The sequence below is a fragment of the Coregonus lavaretus genome, assembly GCF_964263955.1.
Source record: "Coregonus lavaretus genome assembly, contig: HAP1_SCAFFOLD_1499, whole genome shotgun sequence".
Classification (NCBI taxonomy): Eukaryota; Metazoa; Chordata; class Actinopteri; order Salmoniformes; family Salmonidae; genus Coregonus; species Coregonus lavaretus.
Genome location: NW_028156772.1, coordinates 3,024 through 22,745, shown reverse-complemented (window position 1 = coordinate 22,745; position 19,722 = coordinate 3,024). Strand labels below are relative to the sequence as shown.

General features: G+C 38.9%; 1 protein-coding gene across 1 annotated transcript; it reads right to left on the bottom strand.

Moving 5' to 3' along the window:
- Window positions 1–12,294: 12,294 nt before the first annotated feature.
- LOC311119689 (uncharacterized protein) lies at window positions 12,295–17,377 on the bottom strand. The gene is made up of 3 exons (XM_084194355.1): window positions 16,737–17,377; window positions 13,801–14,771; window positions 12,295–12,637 (listed from the first exon to the last, which is right to left on the bottom strand). Exons 1-2 carry the CDS (start codon window positions 17,017–17,019, stop codon window positions 14,140–14,142), a joined length of 915 nt encoding a protein of 304 aa, XP_084050481.1. The 5' UTR covers window positions 17,020–17,377; the 3' UTR covers window positions 12,295–12,637; window positions 13,801–14,139.
- Window positions 17,378–19,722: the final 2,345 nt, after the last annotated feature.

Below are 19,722 nucleotides of genomic sequence, written 5' to 3'. Positions count from 1 at the left end.
CTCCAAATTTCTTTTCCATCGTTCTTTATATCATTGATCTTGGCTTCATAATACAGTTTTCTTCTTCTTTTTGTTGAGTTTAGTCACATAATCTCTCAATTTGCATTAAGTCAACCAGTCAGATGTGCAGCCAGACTTATTAGCCACTCCTTTTGCCCCGTCTCTTTCAACCAGACAGTTTTTCAATTCCTCATCAATCCACGGAGCCTTTACAGTTCTAACAGTCAGTTACCAAACAGGTGCATGTTTATCAATAATTAAAATAAACCCTGCTATAATAAACCCTGTTATAATTAACCCTGTTATGACTTTTCCTTTACAGGGGATCTGCAGTTCAAACAATAACAAAGCGGAAACCCCACCACTGTTTTGGTAAAAAGCTGAGTCTGGAGAAATACAACCACTCTCAAATTCCCAGAGCTCTGGATGCAAGATGATATTTTAAATTCTAGTTTATCCACGTTTTCAGGCGAACAGTGTTTACAATGTTTACAAACCAATGGAGTTAAACAGGTTGGTTTCTGATGGGGTACGGCAGTTGAACTAAGCTCATTAGGCATGTATACGTTTATATTCTTAAAGAGTCAATGGGTACATAAATCATTAATTTAAAAGTTTGAAATTGGATGTAGCAAATTGCTTATTTCCCCTTTAAAGTCGCTCAGAAAAAAACAAGCTCTGACTAGGAACAATTATATTTCAATGGTGATTCAACTCTTATTTCCAATTCGGAAATCTTTCTACATCTCCGACTTTCCGACCTGAAAATCACTGATGTCATGATTTGACCTCTTCCTCTTCTTATTGAGTGGTATGTTATGCCTATAAACACAGTTTTGATGTTCAGGAGTGGGGAATTGCATTGAATCAGGCTATTCGTTTCAGTGCAGTTGCGTTCTTCCCCATAACCTATAGCCTAAACAGAACCCTTACAACTAAATATTGCATTTTTTTTTAAACTGCTGTAAAAGTTCAGTAACTTTAGTCGACTGTGGTATTTTGGACGCAGTAATTGCAGTTATACTGCTCTCTGATTGCATTTTTTTTTTCTGTAAGGGAACCCGAACACGTCCCAGCCTATTTTGATCATAGATCAAGACTGAACAATTCGGCTAGCTTATATTTATTCTGGATTTGACCATTTATAGCCCGACTTCTAGGATCTTTTGACTTCTCCCCGCGGCATATGTTTCCGATTAGGATAAATGTAGTCATATGAATACGTTCAGAATGTTGTCCTGTTAATTTGAAAAGACTAACCATTGTGATTAATGATATTTACTATCTTCTGCTTTTTATGAATAAACATGAATCGGTAAAAAAAAAAAATTGGTTTCGATGTTCCGCATTTGTCCTTTGAATGTTCCTTTGTTTTTCATAAATGACTACTGCTTTATACCCGAACACGTTTTTAAAGTTCCCCCGAGGCTTATTGCTTGTAAAGATCGGGCTATGCATATTGAGTATAATACAAACAGATGTCTAGAGAAGAAGGAGGGAATGGTGTGAGGCGAAAACGCACTATAGGCAAGTCTCTGTCTCCAGACAAATAGTGCGCATGTATTGTGACGTAGCGTGAGTTGTTTAGGCTACCTTTTGTTTGTTCATGTTGATCAATTCCCCGTTGTATCATCACCGGTCAATGTTCACCGTTAATTCCCGTCTTTTATCATCTACAAGGTTTATTTACGAGTCATTTGTGTTAACGCAATTCAAACTGCTATACTTGATGAACAACTTTTGTTTTATTTCATACCATTTACGAGTTTTGTCAATTTCTTAATTGTTGTGTACAAAACAAAAATCAACCAGCATTTACATATTTCTTTTTCAGCTACATTACTCTCATCCAATGGGGTTGGAGTCGAGGGAAAATAAACAAGTTTTACTAAATAAAACAATGTGCCTTTCATAAGTATTCTATTGAAGTGTGTACATAAAACGTATTAAAACACGTCTGTAAAACCACAACGAGCACATCGACCTATCAAGTAAGTTTTCATAACTCATTGGGTACAGTGCAAGAAAAAACATCGGAGTAGTCTGAAGTGGCGGCATTAGTTCACGTTCTCATTTACAACATAACATGCATGGACATTTCATCATTTAGACCTTTAGGGAATAATGTCTGGAGGGTGAAAATCCCCAAATATTATCTTTTGCTCAAGAGTTATTTATATCGCCTCGTCTGTCTGATACCTTGACTTTCTCTTTGACACTAAATCTAAAAAGGTAGAAATGTGATGTTTTTGGTCATTAAAATGTACTGCGACTGGATAATCCCTGTCGTTTCTTCCGGTTGAACTTTTATGTTCAGGAATTCACAGCCCACATGGACATTTAATCATGGAGATGACATGGGTGGAGGAGCACCTAATAATGCCATTTATTTGGAACCGTTTTCCTTTCCGTGGGTGGCATATCGTTGCACTGTGCGCAGCCTCTGCATTTATAGCTGCCGTTCGGAAGAGGGCGTAAACGAGCCTGGCTCATTTTGGCAGTTGGCATCGACCAACATGTCGCGTAAATTGCGACCTCTCCTTTGTACAATAAGCTGGCAGAGCTGGGTCCGATGATAAAACATGCCAGTGTTTCTTGACAGCAGCCTCTGCCCGCTAGATTATACGTCACAATGGCAGCATTGCCTGAAAGACCCACATCGCCACCTGCTGACTGCAGTTAGTAATAACGTCAGGTCAAATCTTTATTTTATCTTCAAACAAAACGTTTGTTTTTCATGTATTTTATTAAAGAATAAAATGATATGTAAAAGTACAAAGAGAATCATGTGTTGATCATTACAGATTTATAATGAGTGAGTATTTTAAACATAAGGTTACAATAATATCAAGATATGCAGTTGGGTCTATACTGCGCCTACATTGTGTAACGATACATCATGTAGATGTACAGTACCAGTCAAATGTTTGGACACACCTACTCATTCAAGGGTTTTTCTTCATTTGTACTATTTTATACATTGTAGAATAATAGTGAAGACATCAAAACTATGAAATAACACATATGAAATCATGTAGTATCCAAAAAGTGTTAAATAAATCAATATATATTTTATATTTGAGATTCTTCAAATAGCCACCCTTTGCCTTGATGACAGCTTTGCACACTCTTGGCATTCTCTCAACCAGCTTCACCTGGAATGCTTTTCCAACAGTCTTGAAGGAGTTCCCACATATGCTGAGCACTTGTTGGCTGCTTTTCCTTTACTCTGCAGTCTAACTCATCCCAAACCATCTTAATTTGTTTTAGGTCGGGGGATTGTGGAGGCCAGGTCATCTGATGCAGCACTACATCACTCTCCTTCTTGGTAACATAGCCCTTACACAGCCTGGAGGTGTGTTGGGTCATTGTCCTGTTGAAAAACAAATGATAGTCCCACTAAGCGTAAACCAGATGGGATGGCGTATCGCTGCAGAATGCTGTGGTAGCCATGTTGGTTAAGTGTGCCTTGAATTCTAAATAAAATCACTGACAGTGTCACCAGCAAAGTACCCCCACACCACCTCCTCCATGCTTCACGGTGGGAACCACACATGTGGTGATCATCCGTTCACCTGCTCTGCATCTCACAAAGACACAGAGGTTGGAACCAAAAATCTCAAATTTGGACTCATCAGACCAAATGACAGATTTCCACCAGCCTAATGTCCATTGCTCGTGTTTCGTGGCCCAAGCCTCTTCTTATTGGTGTCCTTTAGTAGTGGTTTCTTTGAAGCAATTCGACCACGAAGGCCTGATTCACGCAGTCTCCTCTGAACAGTTGATGTTGAGATGAATACTGTGGTAGCTCCAGGTGATTACCTCATGAAGCTGGTTGAGAGACGGGATGCCAAGAGTGTGGAAGATACAATCTATCTGCAACATTAAAGCTGATCTACCCTTTGGGGTAGAGTTTGGGAAACCTTCCTCTAACTGGATTTTTCTTTTCTCAAAAGGAGAGCAGCGGTACGATACGATATACTTTGTCCATTTACATGGAAATTCATTTTGTGAAGTCAGAAAACAAATCCACAAACCCAATCCACTATAATACATGCAGTACGGAAAACACTGGAAAGTCAATACACAAGACACATTCAGAGTCTCCACGGCCTACTGATCCACCATGTATTGGACCTACATCTGTCCTATGTCCTACTGTTCAGCCTAAATCTGTTCTATGTCCTTCTGTTCAGCAGCCTACATCCTTATGTCCTGTGTGTATTCTCATGACTTCTCAGGTGACATAACCGGTTAAAACTCTTTCCACACTGGGAGCAGTGATGAGGCTTCTCTCCTGTATGCGTCATCTCATGTCTTCTCAGGTTAGCTAACCAGGCAAAACTCTTTTCACATTGGGAGCAGTGGTAGGGCTTCTCCCCTGTGTGTATTCTCTCATGCTCTTTCAGTTGTCCTTTCAGGTTAAAACTCTTTCCACACTGGGAGCAGTGATGAGGCTTCTCTCCTGTGTGTATTCTCTCATGTATTTTCAGGCTCGCTAACTGGGTAAAACTCTTTCCACATTGGGAGCATTGGAAAGGTTTATCTCGCTTCTCCCCTGTGTGTATTCTCTCATGCTCTTTCAGTTGTCCTTTCCGGTTAAAACTCTTTCCACACTGGGAGCAGTGATGAGGCTTTTCCCCTGTGTGTATTCTCACATGTCGTTTCAGGTCCCTTAACTGATTAAAACCTTTTCCACAGTGGGAGCAGTGGAATCGTCTTGCTGGTTTGGACATCTCTGCTTCCTCTGAGTCTGGTCTTTCTCCTGCCAAAGACAGAGCGTTTATTTAAACAGAGACCTGAATGAAACCTCCACAACTCTCTTGCTAGGAGGTTTAATCCTAATCAGATCCCTCAATAACCCGAGGCCAGTTTACAAAAAAATTATCATTTAAAATAATCTTGGTAGGGTTGATTGGTTGGGTTACTTTCTAAATGTAATCCGTTACAGTTGCTAGTTACAGTGGGGGAAAAAAGTATTTAGTCAGCCACCAATTGTGCAAGTTCTCCCACTTAAAAAGATGAGAGAGGCCTGTAATTTTCATCATAGGTACACGTCAACTATGACAGACAAAATGAGAAAATCCAGCAAATCACATTGTAGGATTTTTAATGAATTTATTTGCAAATTATGGTGGAAAATAAGTATTTGGTCAATTACAAAAGTTTCTCAATACTTTGTTATATACCCTTTGTTGGCAATGACACAGGTCAAACGTTTTCTGAAAGTCTTCACAAGGTTTTCACACACTGTTGCTGGTATTTTGGCCCATTCCTCCATACAGATCTCCTCTAGAGCAGTGATGTTTTGGGGCTGTCGCTGGGCAACACGGACTTTCAACTCCCTCCAAAGATTTTCTATTGGGTTGAGATCTGGAGACTGGCTAGGCCACTCCAGGACCTTGAAATGCTTCTTACGAAGCCACTCCTTCGTTGCCCGGGCGGTGTGTTTGGGATCATTGTCATGCTGAAAGACCCAGCCACGTTTCATCTTCAATGCCCTTGCTGATGGAAGGAGGTTTTCACTCTTTGGATGCAATTCAGCATTCTTTGTCCTCCAAACACGACGAGTTGAGTTTTTACCAAAAAGTTATATTTTGGTTTCATCTGACCATATGACATTCTCCCAATCCTCTTCTGGATCATCCAAATGCACTCTAGCAAACTTCAGACGGGCCTGGACATGTACTGGCTTAAGCAGGGGGACACGTCTCGCACTGCAGGATTTGAGTCCCTGGCGGTGTAGTGTGTTACTGATGGTAGGCTTTGTTACTTTGGTCCAAGCTCTCTGCAGGTCATTCACTAGGTCCCCCCGTGTGGTTCTGGGATTTTTGCTCACTGTTCTTGTGATCATTTTGACCCCACGGGGTGAGATCTTGCGTGGAGCCCCAGATCGAGGGAGATTATCAGTGGTCTTGTATGTCTTCCATTTCCTAATAATTGCTCCCACAGTTGATTTCTTCAAACCAAGCTGCTTACCTATTGCATATTCAGTCTTCCCAGCCTGGTGCAGGTCTACAATTTTGTTTCTGGTGTCCTTTGACAGCTCTTTGGTCTTGGCCATAGTGGAGTTTGGAGTGTGACTGTTTGAGGTTGTGGACAGGTGTCTTTTATACTGATAACAAGTTCAAACAGGTGCCATTAATACAGGTAACGAGTGGAGGACAGAGGAGCCTCTGAAAGAAGAAGTTACAGGTCTGTGAGAGCCAGAAATCTTGCTTGTTTGTAGGTGACCAAATACTTATTTTCCACCATAATTTGCAAATAAATTCATTAAAAATCCTACAATGTGATTTTCTGGAGAAAAAATATCTCAATTTGTCTGTCATAGTTGACGTGTAACTATGATGAAAATTACAGGCCTCTCTCATCTTTTTAAGTGGGAGAACTTGCACAATTGGTGGCTGACTAAATACTTTCCCCCCCACTGTACCTGTCAAACAGTGTAATCAGTAAAGTAATATTCCATTCCATCAGCAGACTATATGATCTATAATATCAAAAGCCGCACTGAAGTCTAACAAAACAGCCCCCACAATCTTTTTAACATCAATTTCTCTCAGCCAATCATCAGTCATTTGTGTAAGTGCTGTGCTTGTTGAATGCCCTTCCCTATAAGTGTGCTGAAAAGTCTGTTGTCAATTTGCTTACTGTAAAATAGCATTTTATCTGGCCAAACACAACTTTCCCCAAAACGTTACTAAGGGTTGGTAACAGGCTGATTGGTCGGCTATTTGAGCCAGTAAAGGGGGCTTTACTATTCTTTGGTAGCGGAATGACTTTTGCTTCCCTCCAGGCCTGAGGGCACACACTTTCTAGTAGGCTTAGATTGAAGATATGGCAAATAGGAGTGGCAATATTTATTAGACCTAATTGATAAATAGACTAGTCAGTATAGGATACATATATTAGACCTAATGGATAAATAGACTAGTCAGTATAGGATACATTTATTAGACCTAATGGATAAATAGACTAGTCAGTATAGGATCCATTTATTAGACCTAATGGATAAATAGACTAGTCAGTATAGGATCCATTTATTAGACCTAATGGATAAATAGACTAGTCAGTATAGGATACACTTTAAGTGTACATTATTGTTATTTGATAGGCTACTAGACCTAAAGAGGCAATCTGCAGTTCAAACAACAACAAAGTTGGCACCCTGCCACTGTTTTGGTATATAGCTGAGGGATGGGGTCAAACATTAAATACACTACATGACCAAAATTATGTGGACACCTGCTCATCGAAAAATCTCATTCCAAAATCATGGGCATTAATATGGAGTTGGTCCCTCCTTTGCTGCTATAACAGCCTCCACTCTTCTGGGAAGGCTTTGCACTGGATGTTGGAACATTGCTGTGGGGACTTGCATCCATTCAGCAACAATAGCATTAGTGAGGTCGGGCACTGATGTTGGGCGATTAGGCCTGGCTCGCAGTCGGCGTTCCAATTCATCCCAATGGTGTTCGATGGGGTTGAGATCAGGGCTCTGTCCAGGCCAGTCAAGTTCTTCCACACCAATCTCAACAAATAATTTCTTCATGAACCTCGCTTTGTGCACAGGGGCATTGTCATGCTGAAACAGGAAAGGGCCTTCCCCAAACTGTTGCCACAAAGTTGGGAGCACAGAATCGTTTAGAATGTCATTGTATGCTGTAGCGTTAAGATTTCCCTTCACTGGAACTAAGGGGCCTAGCCCGAACCATGACAAACAGCCCCAGACCATTATTCCTCATCCACCAAACTTTACAGTTGGCACTATGGTAGCGTTCTCCTATAGCCTCCTCCTATTTGTACTGGACTCCAAGTGCATCCTCAAATCAACCAATCACTCTAATCTTAATTCCAACCCTTAGACGTCCACAGACTAACCCATCTTTCCCAGTATAATACAATTTTACTATTTCCTTCGGGCAATACATCCTTCACCACTGAACAAAAATATAAACGCAACATGCAACAATTTCAAAGATTTGACTGAGTTACAGTTCATATAAGGAAACCAGTCAGTACCTGGTGTGACCATTTGCCTCATGCAGCGTTACACCTTCACATAGAGTTGATCAGGCTGTTGATTGTGGCCTGTGGAATGTTTTCCCACTCGAGCTGCTGCATATTGGTGGGAACTGGAACACGCTGTCGTACACGTCATTACAGAGCATCCCAAACATGCTCAATGGGTGACATGTCTGGTGAATATGCAGGCCATGGAAAAAACTGGGACAGTTTCAGCTTCCAGGAATTGAGTACAGATCCTTGCGACATGGGGCCGTGCATTATCCTGCTGAAACATGAGGTGATGGCGGTGGATGAATGGCACGACAATGGGCCTCAGGATCTCGTCACATTATGAATAGTATAGCACGGTAGTGTGATGTTATTGGTCTGTTTTAAAGGCCAATTCCAGACCTGAATAGTATAGGGTGCTATGAACACTGAAATACTGTAGAACAAAATTGTTTAACATAGAAATACCAGATTTTCAGAGTTACATTCGTAAGATTTTATGAATTATGAAATTCTGAAAAATATGAATAACATTCCACCCTTGAGGCCACCAGAGAGCGATTTGGACATTTGACTGCAGGAAAGGGCTACGTGCCCCGCCTCCCTATACCTTATAGCTAAATATTAAGGACCTACTAAAACCATTGAGATTTTAAAAGCAAATGAACACTTAGTTTCTGATGAGTTATTTTAGAACTAATATCAACACTTAGTTTCTGATGAGTTATTTTACAACTAATATCAACACTTCGTTTCTGATGAGATATTTTACAACTGATATCAACACTTAGTTTCAGATGAGTTATTTTACAACTGATATCAGCACTTCAATTTAGTTTCTGATGAGTTATTTTACAACTAATATCAACACTTAGTTTCAGATGAGTTATTTTACAACTGATATCAGCACTTAGTTTATGATGAGTTATTTTAGAACTAATATCAACACTTAGTTTCTGATGAGTTATTTTACAACTAATATTAACACTTAGTTTCTGATGAGTTATTTTACAACTGATATCAGCACTTCAATTTAGTTTCTGATGAGTTATTTTACAACTGATATCAACACTTAGATTCTGATGAGTTATTTTACCACTGATATCAACACTTAGTTTCTGATTAGTAATTTTACAACTGATATCAGCACTTCAATTTAGTTTCTGATGAGTTATTTTACAACTAATATCAACACTTCAATTTAGTTTCTGATGAGTTATTTTACAACTGATATCAGCACTTCAATTTAGTTTCTGATGAGTTATTTTACAACTGATATCAACACTTAGATTCTGATGAGTTATTTTACCACTGATATCAACACTTAGTTTCTGATTAGTAATTTTACAACTGATATCAGCACTTCAATTTAGTTTCTGATGAGTTATTTTACAACTAATATCAACACTTCAATTTAGTTTCTGATGAGTTATTTTACAACTGATATCAACACTTAGTTTCTGATGAGTTATTTTACAACTGATATCAGCACTTCAATTTAGTTTCTGATGAGTTATTTTACAACTAATATCAACACTTAGTTTCTGATGAGTTATTTTACAACTAATATCAACACTTCGTTTCTGATGAGTTATTTTACAACTGATATCAACACTTAGTTTCAGATGAGTTATTTTACAACTGATACCAGCACTTCAATTTAGTTTCTGATGAGTTATTTTACAACTAATATCAACACTTAGTTCCTGATTAGTTATTTTACAACTGATATCAACACTTAGTTTCTGATGAGTTCTTTTACAACTGATATCAGCACTTCAATTTAGTTTCTGATGAGTTATTTTACAACTGATATCAACACTTAGTTTCTGATGAGTTATTTTACAACTGATATCAGCACTTCAATTTAGTTTCTGATGAGTTATTTTACAACTAATATCAACACTTAGTTTCTGATGAGTTATTTTACAACTAATATCAACACTTAGTTTCTGATGAGTTATTTTACAACTAATATCAACACTTCGTTTCTGATGAGTTATTTTACAACTGATATCAACACTTAGTTTCAGATGAGTTATTTTACAACTGATATCAGCACTTCAATTTAGTTTCTGATGAGTTATTTTACAACTAATATCAACACTTAGTTTCTGATGAGTTATTTTACAACTAATATCAACACTTAGTTTCTGATGAGTTATTTTACAACTGATATCAACAATTAGTTTCCGATGAGTTATTTTACAACTGATATCAGCACTTCAATTTAGTTTCTGATGAGTTATTCTACAACTGATATCAACACTTAGTTTCTGATGAGTTATTTTACAACTGATATCAACACTTAGTTTCTGATTAGTTATTTTACAACTGATATCAGCACTTCAATTTAGTTTCTGATGAGTTATTTTACAACTAATATCAACACTTAGTTTCTGATGAGTTATTTTACAACTAATATCAACACTTCGTTTCTGATGAGTTATTTTACAACTGATATCAACACTTAGTTTCAGATGAGTTATTTTACAACTGATATCAGCACTTCAATTTAGTTTCTGATGAGTTATTTTACAACTAATATCAACACTTAGTTTCTGATTAGTTATTTTACAACTGATATCAACACTTAGTTTCTGATGAGTTATTTTACAACTGATATCAGCACTTCAATTTAGTTTCTGATGAGTTATTTTACAACTGATATCAACACTTAGTTTCTGATGAGTTATTTTACAACTGATATCAACACTTAGTTTCTGATTAGTTATTTTACAACTGATATCAGCACTTCAATTTAGTTTCAGATGAGTTATTTTACAACTAATATCAACACTTCAATTTAGTTTCTGATGAGTTATTTTACAACTAATATCAACACTTAGTTTCTGATGATTTATTTTAGAACTAATATCAACACTTAGTTTCTGATGAGTTATTTTACAACTAATATCAACACTTAGTTTCTGATGAGTTATTTTACAACTGATATCAACACTTAGTTTCTGATTAGTTATTTTACAACTGATATCAGCACTTCAATTTAGTTTCTGATGAGTTATTTTACAACGGATATCAACACTTAGTTTCTGATGAGTTATTTTACAACTAATATCAACACTTAGTTTCTGATGAGTTATTTTACAACTGATATCAACACTTAGTTTCTGATGAGTTATTTTACAACTGATATCAATACTTAGTTTCTGATTAGTTATTTTCCTTCTGTAAGTTTCAGAAACATTGCTGTGCTGTACTATACACTACTGTACCAGTGGGCTGGACTGTTGGTACTTAAAACGGGAGGAATGAGACAGAATATATATCTATTAAACAGTCTGTTCCATACCCACTTTCTCTGCTTACCTCATGTCAAAATAAAAGTCCCCCACAAGTTCTTCCTTTTTTTGTGCACACATGCCATGCTTTTATTTTGACAAGAGCAGCTATACTCAGTGGTGTCATGTTCAGTCTCCTCCTCCTCTCCTTCCTCTTCCTCCTTCACCTTTATTGAGATAGCATCCTCTTCCTCTCTAAAATGTTCTTCCTCTTCTTTCACTGTAATATCCTCCTCTTCTTTAGCAGGGGAGTAGCTAAGTTCATGGTTGGGGATGTTAGCTAATTAGTGACTAGCATCAGCGATTAGCATTAGTGCTAGGCTGAGTATCAATCTCAACAAATAGAACAATAAAATTAAGTTGAATTTAACTAGTAGATACGTAAACAGAATTGTGTTCAAAACACTCAGATTAATATATCCAAAATGTTCTAAAGAACTTCAATGTTTCGGTTTTATATTAGCTAGCAAGCTACCGAGGTGGTTGAATCAGTAGCTTTGTTGTTGTTGTTGTTGTTGAAGAAGCATCTTTTTCTATGGTATAATGGTGGTCCGCAAACAAACCTTTAGGGTGTTTGCCGCCACCTAATGTGCTGGAGTGTGTGGTCAATCATGGTTTACATGAGCTCTACATTGATATACTGTATACAATAAATATGAATAAATAAATCAATATTTTTTACCTTTATTTAAACAGGAAGCCACCATTGAGACCAGGGTCTCTTTCCTGCACATAACATTTATAGACCAAATCTAATCAAAATCGGAAAGTACAAAACAAAGTAAAATACAGTTCAGACAATCCAGAAAAACAGTCACATTCCTCAGCAAATAGTTCCTCAATCAATATTGTATATTGCCCAAAAGTAACAAATTTAGGTAAAATCTTCATTTTATTTTCAAACAAAACGTTAGTTTTTCATGTATTTTATTAAAGAATAAAATGATATGTAAAAGTACAAAGAGAATCATGTGTTGATCAGAACAGATTTTTAATGAGTGAGTATTTTAAACATAAGGTTACAACAATATCAAGATATGCAGTTGGGTCTATACTGCGCCTACATTGTGTAACGATACATCATGTAGATGTACAGTACCAGTCAAATGTTTGGACACACCTACTCATTCAAGGGTTTTTCTTTATTTGTACTATTTTATACATTGTTGAATAATAGTGAAGACATCAAATATGAAATAACACTTATGAAATCATGTAGTAACCAAAAAGTGTTAAATAAATCAATATATATTTTATATTTGAGATTCTTCAAATAGCCACCCTTTGCCTTGATGACAGCTTTGCACACTCTTGGCATTCTCTCAACCAGCTTCATGAGGAATTATTTTCCAACAGTGTTGAAGGAGTTCCCACATATGCTGAGCACTTGTTGGCTTTGTTTCCTTTACTCTGCGGTGCAACTTGCATCCCAAACCATCTCAATTGGGTTGAGGTCGGGGGATTGTGGAGGCCAGGTCATCTGATGCAGCACTACATCACTCTCCTTCTTGGTAACATAGCCCTTACACAGCCTGGAGGTGTGTTGTGGGTCATTGTCCTGTTGAAAAACAAATGATTGTCCCAGTAAGCGTGAACCAGATGGGATGGCGTATCGCTGCAGAATGCTGTGGTAGCCATGCTGGTTAAGTGTGCCTTGAATTCTAAATAAATCACAGACAGTGTAACCAGCAAAGCACCCCCACACCATCACACCTCTTCCTCCATGCTTCACTGTGGGAACCCCACATGCGGAGATCATCCATTCACCAACTCTGCGTCTCACAAAGACACAGAGGTTGGAACCAAACATTTCAAATTTGGACTCATCAGACAAAAGGACAGATTTCCACCAGCCTAATGCCCATTGCTCGTGTTTCGTGGCCCAAGCAAGTCTGATCTTCTTATTGGTGTACTTTAGTAGTGGTTTCTTTGCAGCAATTCGAACATTAAGGCCTGATTCACACAGTCTGCTCTGAACAGTTGATGTTGAGATGTGTCTGTTACATGAACTCCGTGAAGCATTTATTCAGGCTGCAATCTGAGGTGCAGTTAACTCTAATGAACTTATCCTCTGCAGCAGAGGTAACTCTGCATCTTCCTTTCCTGTGGCGGTCTTCATGAGAGCCAGTTTCATCATAGAGCATGATGGTATTTGCGACTGCACTTGAAGAAACTTTCAAAGTTCTTGAAATTTTCAGTATTGACTGACCTTATGTGTCTTAAAGTAATGATGGACTGTCGTTTCTCTTTGCTTATTTGAGATATTCTTGCCATAATATGGACTTGGTCTTTTACCAAATAGGGCTATCATCTGTATACCCCCCCCTACCTTGTCACAACACAACTGATTGGCTCAAACGCATTAAGAAGGAAATCAATTCCACAAATGTACTTTTAAGAAGGCACGCCTGTTAATTGAAATGCATTCCAGGTGACTACCTCATGAAGCTGGTTGAGAGAATGCCAAGAGTGCGGAAGCTACAATCTATCTGCAACATTAAAGCTGATCTACCCTTTGGGGTAGAGTTTGGGAAACCTTCCTCTAACTGGATTTTACTTTTCTCAAAAGGAGAGCAGCGGTACGATACGATATACTTTGTCCATTTACATGGAAATTCATTTTGTGAAGTCAGAAAACAAATCCACAAACCCAATCCACTATAATACATGCAGTACGGAAAACACTGGAAAGTCAATACACAAGACACATTCAGAGTCTCTACGGCCTACTGATCCACCATGTATTGGACCTACATCTGTCCTATGTCCTACTGTTCAGCCTACATCTGTCCTATGTCCTTCTGTTCAGCAGCCTACATCCTTATCTCCTGTGTGTATTCTCATGTCTTTTCATGTGACCTAACTGGTTAAAACTCTTTCCACACTGGGAGCAGTGATGAGGCTTCTCTCCTGTGTGCATCATCTCATGTCTTCTCAGGTCCCCTAACCGGGCAAAACTCTTTTCACATTGGGAGCAGTGGTAGGGCTTCTCCCCTGTGTGTATTCTCTCATGCTGTTCCAGTTGTCCTTTCCGGTTAAAACTCTTTCCACACTGGGAGCAGTAATGAGGCTTATCTCCTGTGTGTGTCCTCCCATGTCTTTTCAGGCTCGCTAACAAGGAAAAACGATTTCCACACTGGGAGCATTGGAAAGGTTTATCGCCTGTGTGCGTCCTCTCATGGAATTTCAGGCACCCTGATGAGGAAAATCTCTGTACACACAGGGAGCATTGGTAAGGCTTCTCCCCTGTGTGTAATCTCTTATGCTCTTTCAGATGCCCTAAATGGGCAAACCTCTTTCCACACTTGGAGCATTGGAAAGGTTTATCGCCTGTGTGTATTCTCTCATGTTGTTTCAGGTCCCCTAACTGGTTAAAAACCTTTCCACAGTGGGAGCAGTGGCGTCGTCTTGCTGGTTTGGACGTCTCTGCTTCCTCTGAGTCTGGTCTTTCTCCTGCCAAAGACAGTGTTTATTTAAATAGAGACCTGAATGAAACCTCCACAACTCTCTTGCTAGGAGGTTGAATCCAAATCAGCCCTCCTTTGACCTGCAAATCACCAGCAGAGGGCAAACTATTTAAATACATTTTTACTTCCATTATGTTGGTAATGCTTACCAAATGGATCATATCACTAAAAGAAGCAGAGATCCCACGCTGGAACTTTGATATGTCCATAGAGTATATTATGCTCAACAATATATTGACAAATTAGCCTAATAAAAGTGTATATTTTCAATATTAATGTTAATATTTTTCAATATTAATAAATTTATGTAAGAAATGTTTTATTGAAATCAAAATACTAATCATACTACAGAGCAAGAGGCAAAGCTTAATATGACACCAATTCTCATCTTTCAATTTTTGCTTTTGTAGCACCTACAGATGAAACATTATGGAGTCTTAAAGGAGGCTTCACCTACAGATGAAACATTATGGAGTCTTAAAGGAGGCTTCACCTACAGATGAAACATTGTGGAGTCTTAAAGGAGGCTTCACCAACAGATGAAACATTATGGAGTCTTAAAGGAGGCTTCACCAACAGATGAAACATTATGGAGTCTTAAAGGAGGACTGTAGCATCTAATGATGAAACATTATGGAGTCTTAAAGGAGGACTGTAGCATCTAATGATGAAACATTATGGCGTCTTAAAGGAGGACTGTAGCATCTAATGATGAAACATTATGGAGTCTTAATGGAGGACTTTAGCATCTAATGATGAAACATTATGGAGCCTTAAAGGAGGCCTGTAGCATCTAATGATGAAACATTATGGAGCCTTAAAGGAGGCCTGTAGCATCTAATGATGAAACATTATGGAGTCTTAAAGGAGGACTGTAGCATCTAATGATGAAACATTATGGAGTCTTAAAGGAGGACTGTAGCATCTAATGATGAAACATTATGGGGTCTTAAAGGAGGCCTGTAGCATCTAATGATGAAACATTATGGGGTCTTAAACGAGGCCTGTAGCATCTAATGATGAAACATTATGGAGTATTAAAGGAGGCCTGGGTATGGATTAAATGTCCTGAGAATTACAGAGTAGGAAGCCAAGTCTAGAAAAAGGCTTTTCATTCAATCATATTTCAAAGCCTTTACAAAGGGCTTACAGAGCTGGTTCTTTCACTTACAGCTGTCTCCCAGTATTAGTTATGAAGATCAGATGTTAATGAAGCAATGAAGACCATATTGAAGTGTCTTGAGTTTTGTTTGCGTGTTCGACAGTCTTTTAAAGATAGGGGGATCACTGGGATAGACAGGTAACATCCATTACGTTTTTTAGTAAAAGTTTTTGTAAAACATCGTATCATCTTGAACATTTCACTCTAAAGCTAACTTTCATCAAGGTTTTATATGGTCTATAATTGGTTTCTCTGTTTTCATTGTCAGGATGGTTTTTCACCGTTACGATATCCGTAACATCCATAACTGTTGTGGATGGGATGGATATTGATGCATCAGATCTTAGCTTGTGCATTCACCACATTGAGTTTATTCTGAGATGTATTCTTCAGAGTTTTACCGAAGCAACTGTTGATATCTTGAAAATGATGTGCTGTTTGCTCAGTTTAACTTCTTGTGATCTAAAATATTTGTCATTCAAAATAAATGTGATTGAGAATAGCATTGACTCTGACATTCTTAATTATTCCTATTTAAAGCTACAAATTTAGGATATTAAACACTTCATTAGAATAGCTTCGAAAATACTCTTCATAACTTGAATTTGTCTTAATGCTTTTATGATATTTAAATGAGTAGGATTAGGTTTTTGGTCGTTTGGGTCGCAATGGGCCTTGCATGCATGCAATCATTTCTGTCTATATAATGCTTTGCTGAACTGTCTGTAAGACTACACATTAGTTCAACAACTACAGAGTTTGTGCCACTGTTTTTAAAATACTACTTACTGGTGTTAATCAGCTCTCCAGTCTCCTCTTCTTCCTCCAATGTGACAGTAATCTCCCCCTCCTCCTTCACTCCAAAAACTGCCTCTTCCTCTTTCACTCTGAAACCTCCTTCCTCTTCTTTCACTGTAATTTCTTCCTCTTCTTTCACTGTAACAGCTTCATCCTCTACTTCTTGTTTAACTGTAACAGCCTCCTCTTCCTCCTCCTCTTTCACGAGGGCTTCTTTCTCCGTCCAACAGACCTCCTCTTCTTTAGCAGGAGGAGAGTAGCGTAGTGAGTTCATGGTTGGGGATGTTAGCTAGCTAGTTAGCATTAGCCTAGTGTTAGTTAGCCAGATTTTTTAAAACATATATAGTCATTTAGCAGACGCTCTTATCCAGAGCGACTTACAGTTAGTGAGTGCATACATTTTTCATACTGGCACCCCGTCGGAATCGAACCCACAATCCTGGCGTTGCAAGCGCCATGCTCTCCCAACTGAGCTACAGGAGGCCAGATAACTAATAACGTAAATATGAAATCAAATGGAGTAACTGGTAAATACACAGACAGTGTGTTTAAAACACTGATGTTAATATACACAAAAATGGTCTAAAGACCTTCAATATTTTGGTTTTATGTTGGCTAGCACGCTACCGAAGTGGTCGAATTGCTGTTGTTGAAAAAGCGTCCCGTCCCGTCCACTAGAATATACGTCACGCAATAATCATCACCTGAAAGACTCACATCGCCATCTGCTGACTGTAGTGGGTAACACAGTTGAACAAAAACTATATTCTGGCAAACCATGGGCCTCATTCACCAATATCTACGTAAGAATTTTCTAAACTTTGTTCTTTAATAAACTCCCTAAGAAATGTTTAAGTCGGATTCATGACATGTTCTTAAACAACAGAATTGTTCGCACCTGTCTCCTTAGGAATGATGAATCCCACGTCTTCGTAATTGAAAGCGTGTGCCAGTTGTTCCTAATTAGCATTATTCCCATATAAGGACATGACACTTCAGGGCGGTGTGCAAGAAAAGTTGGAGAATGTCCAAAAGACGCACAGACGGTGGTGGTCCACCGATCACCAAACGAAAAAAGGAACTTCAGTAATTCTGAAATATAAATTCTACTGCAACAGGTAAAATGCCAAACGAGGCATAATATTTAGTAGTGTTTCCAGTGGTTTTAAAGGCACCAACAAAACGGAGGCATGGAAGGAGATCACCGGATTCCGTGAACTCTGTTTCTGGACAACGTCGCTCGTTTGAAGATGTAAAAAAGAAATGGTTTGATTTAAAATCAGAGACCAAAAAATCCATTGGCAAACATAAGAGACATATGCTTAAACTGGAGGGGGGGCATGCAGGCCCTGAGGTATCTGAGATTGACCAGCGCATTGGGGCCATTATTGGTGAGAAGGCACTCTCAGGTGTGACATCATCGGAACAACTGGACACTGACCAGGGCCCTATATCAACAGCTTCATATCCTCCAAGGCCATCTTCAGGTAGCTTAGTGGTTAAGAGCGTAGTGCCAGTAACCGAAAGGTCGCTGGTTCTAATCCCCGAGCCGACTAGGTGAAAAATCTGTCGATGTGCCCTTGAGCAAGGCACTTAACCCTAATTGCTCCTGTAAGTCGCTCTGGATAAGAGCGTCTGCTAAATGACTGAAATGTAAATGTAAATCTCCCACCAGTGAATCAGACGGTAAGCAAGTCTTTCTGAATTTATACAATTTCATGCCATAATTTAACTGAAAGCAACGGTGAAACGATTGGAAAGGAATTTTACACCAGTTTGTCAAACCAAATGTGGGCCTATGTGACTGTGAATGAGTCCTCACCTGAATTCCTAGTTTATTCAGTTTGAAATCCTATTGCTTTTGCAGTAGGCCTATATTGAACAAACTGAAACTTCTACAAAAATCAGTGCACTGTGATTGTTTTACTTTCAGTATGGTTTTTGTTATTTACAGATCTCCAATCCAGGCAACCCCTCTGTGAAGAGGAACCTGACACCATTCGGCCTTCCTGCAGTAGGCCTGCCTCTGTATGTGCCCCCAGGTTCCGTCCAACTGCACGTGTCATCTCCGATGAGGTCTTGGATAACCAGGAGCGGATTGCGCGAAGTCTCTGTGAAATCGCTTCTACTCTGGCCACAATATCAGAAACACTCAAAGACATAAACACACATTTTTTTTAAAATATAAAGAACGCACACTGAAACCTGTGTCATTTCATGTGTTTAATTCGTGGTATTTAAAAGGACAAAACAAATCAAAAACGAGAAATGATTTGTTGTCTGACTTCCACGCCAAGTCGGTTGTCTGGTCCCAGCAATGGGGTCAGGAGGCACATCCTGGTGTGGTGGCGGAAGTAGAAGTGGAACACCACGCTTCACAGCGATGTTGTGGAACACACAACAGGCCATGATTATTCTGCAAACCTAAAAAAAACAGTGTAAAAGATCATCAAAAGCTAGAAAAACTCAATAAAATGAATTGTTGGAATTAGATTATCCTACAACATGTTCTCCATTTTTCAAACCTGAATAAAACAAGTAGTCCTACTCACCTTCTCTGGCTTGTAAAGCAGCTTCCCCCCTGCTGTGTCCAAACGCATCCAGCGTCCCTTCAGAATACCAATGGTTCGCTCAATGCTGGAGCGGGTGCCTGTGTGCCTCTGGTTAGAAGAGGCCTCTTGGTGCGTCTGAGGGTTTGTTAGTGGCGTCATTAGCCAGGGCATACCGCCAGATCTCCTAATGAAACAAGTAATTAAATGAAGAAACCCACTTTTTTTAAAACCAACAATTTGAATTTGAAATGACTGAACGGTGCTTCCCAATGAGCCATGCGTCTCCAGCAGCTCCTTGTTCCGGGCGCATTCCCACAGAACTGTCCTGCAAAATATATAAGAGTCATGTGCACCTCCTGGGAAGCGGGAGACCACATTCAAGAGATGGTTGTCGGAGTCGCTTGATGACTTGTACATTGATTTGA

Bases quoted from the DNA above. Each gene is read 5' to 3' on its own strand.
- LOC311119689 (XM_084194355.1), bottom strand. From the start codon at position 17,019: ATGAACTCACTACGCTACTCTCCTCCTGCTAAAGAAGAGGAGGTCTGT. The intron at 14,772-16,736 runs GTAAGTAGTATT...TGTCTTTGGCAG, and splicing joins TGGAGAGCTGATTAACACCA to GAGAAAGACCAGACTCAGAG.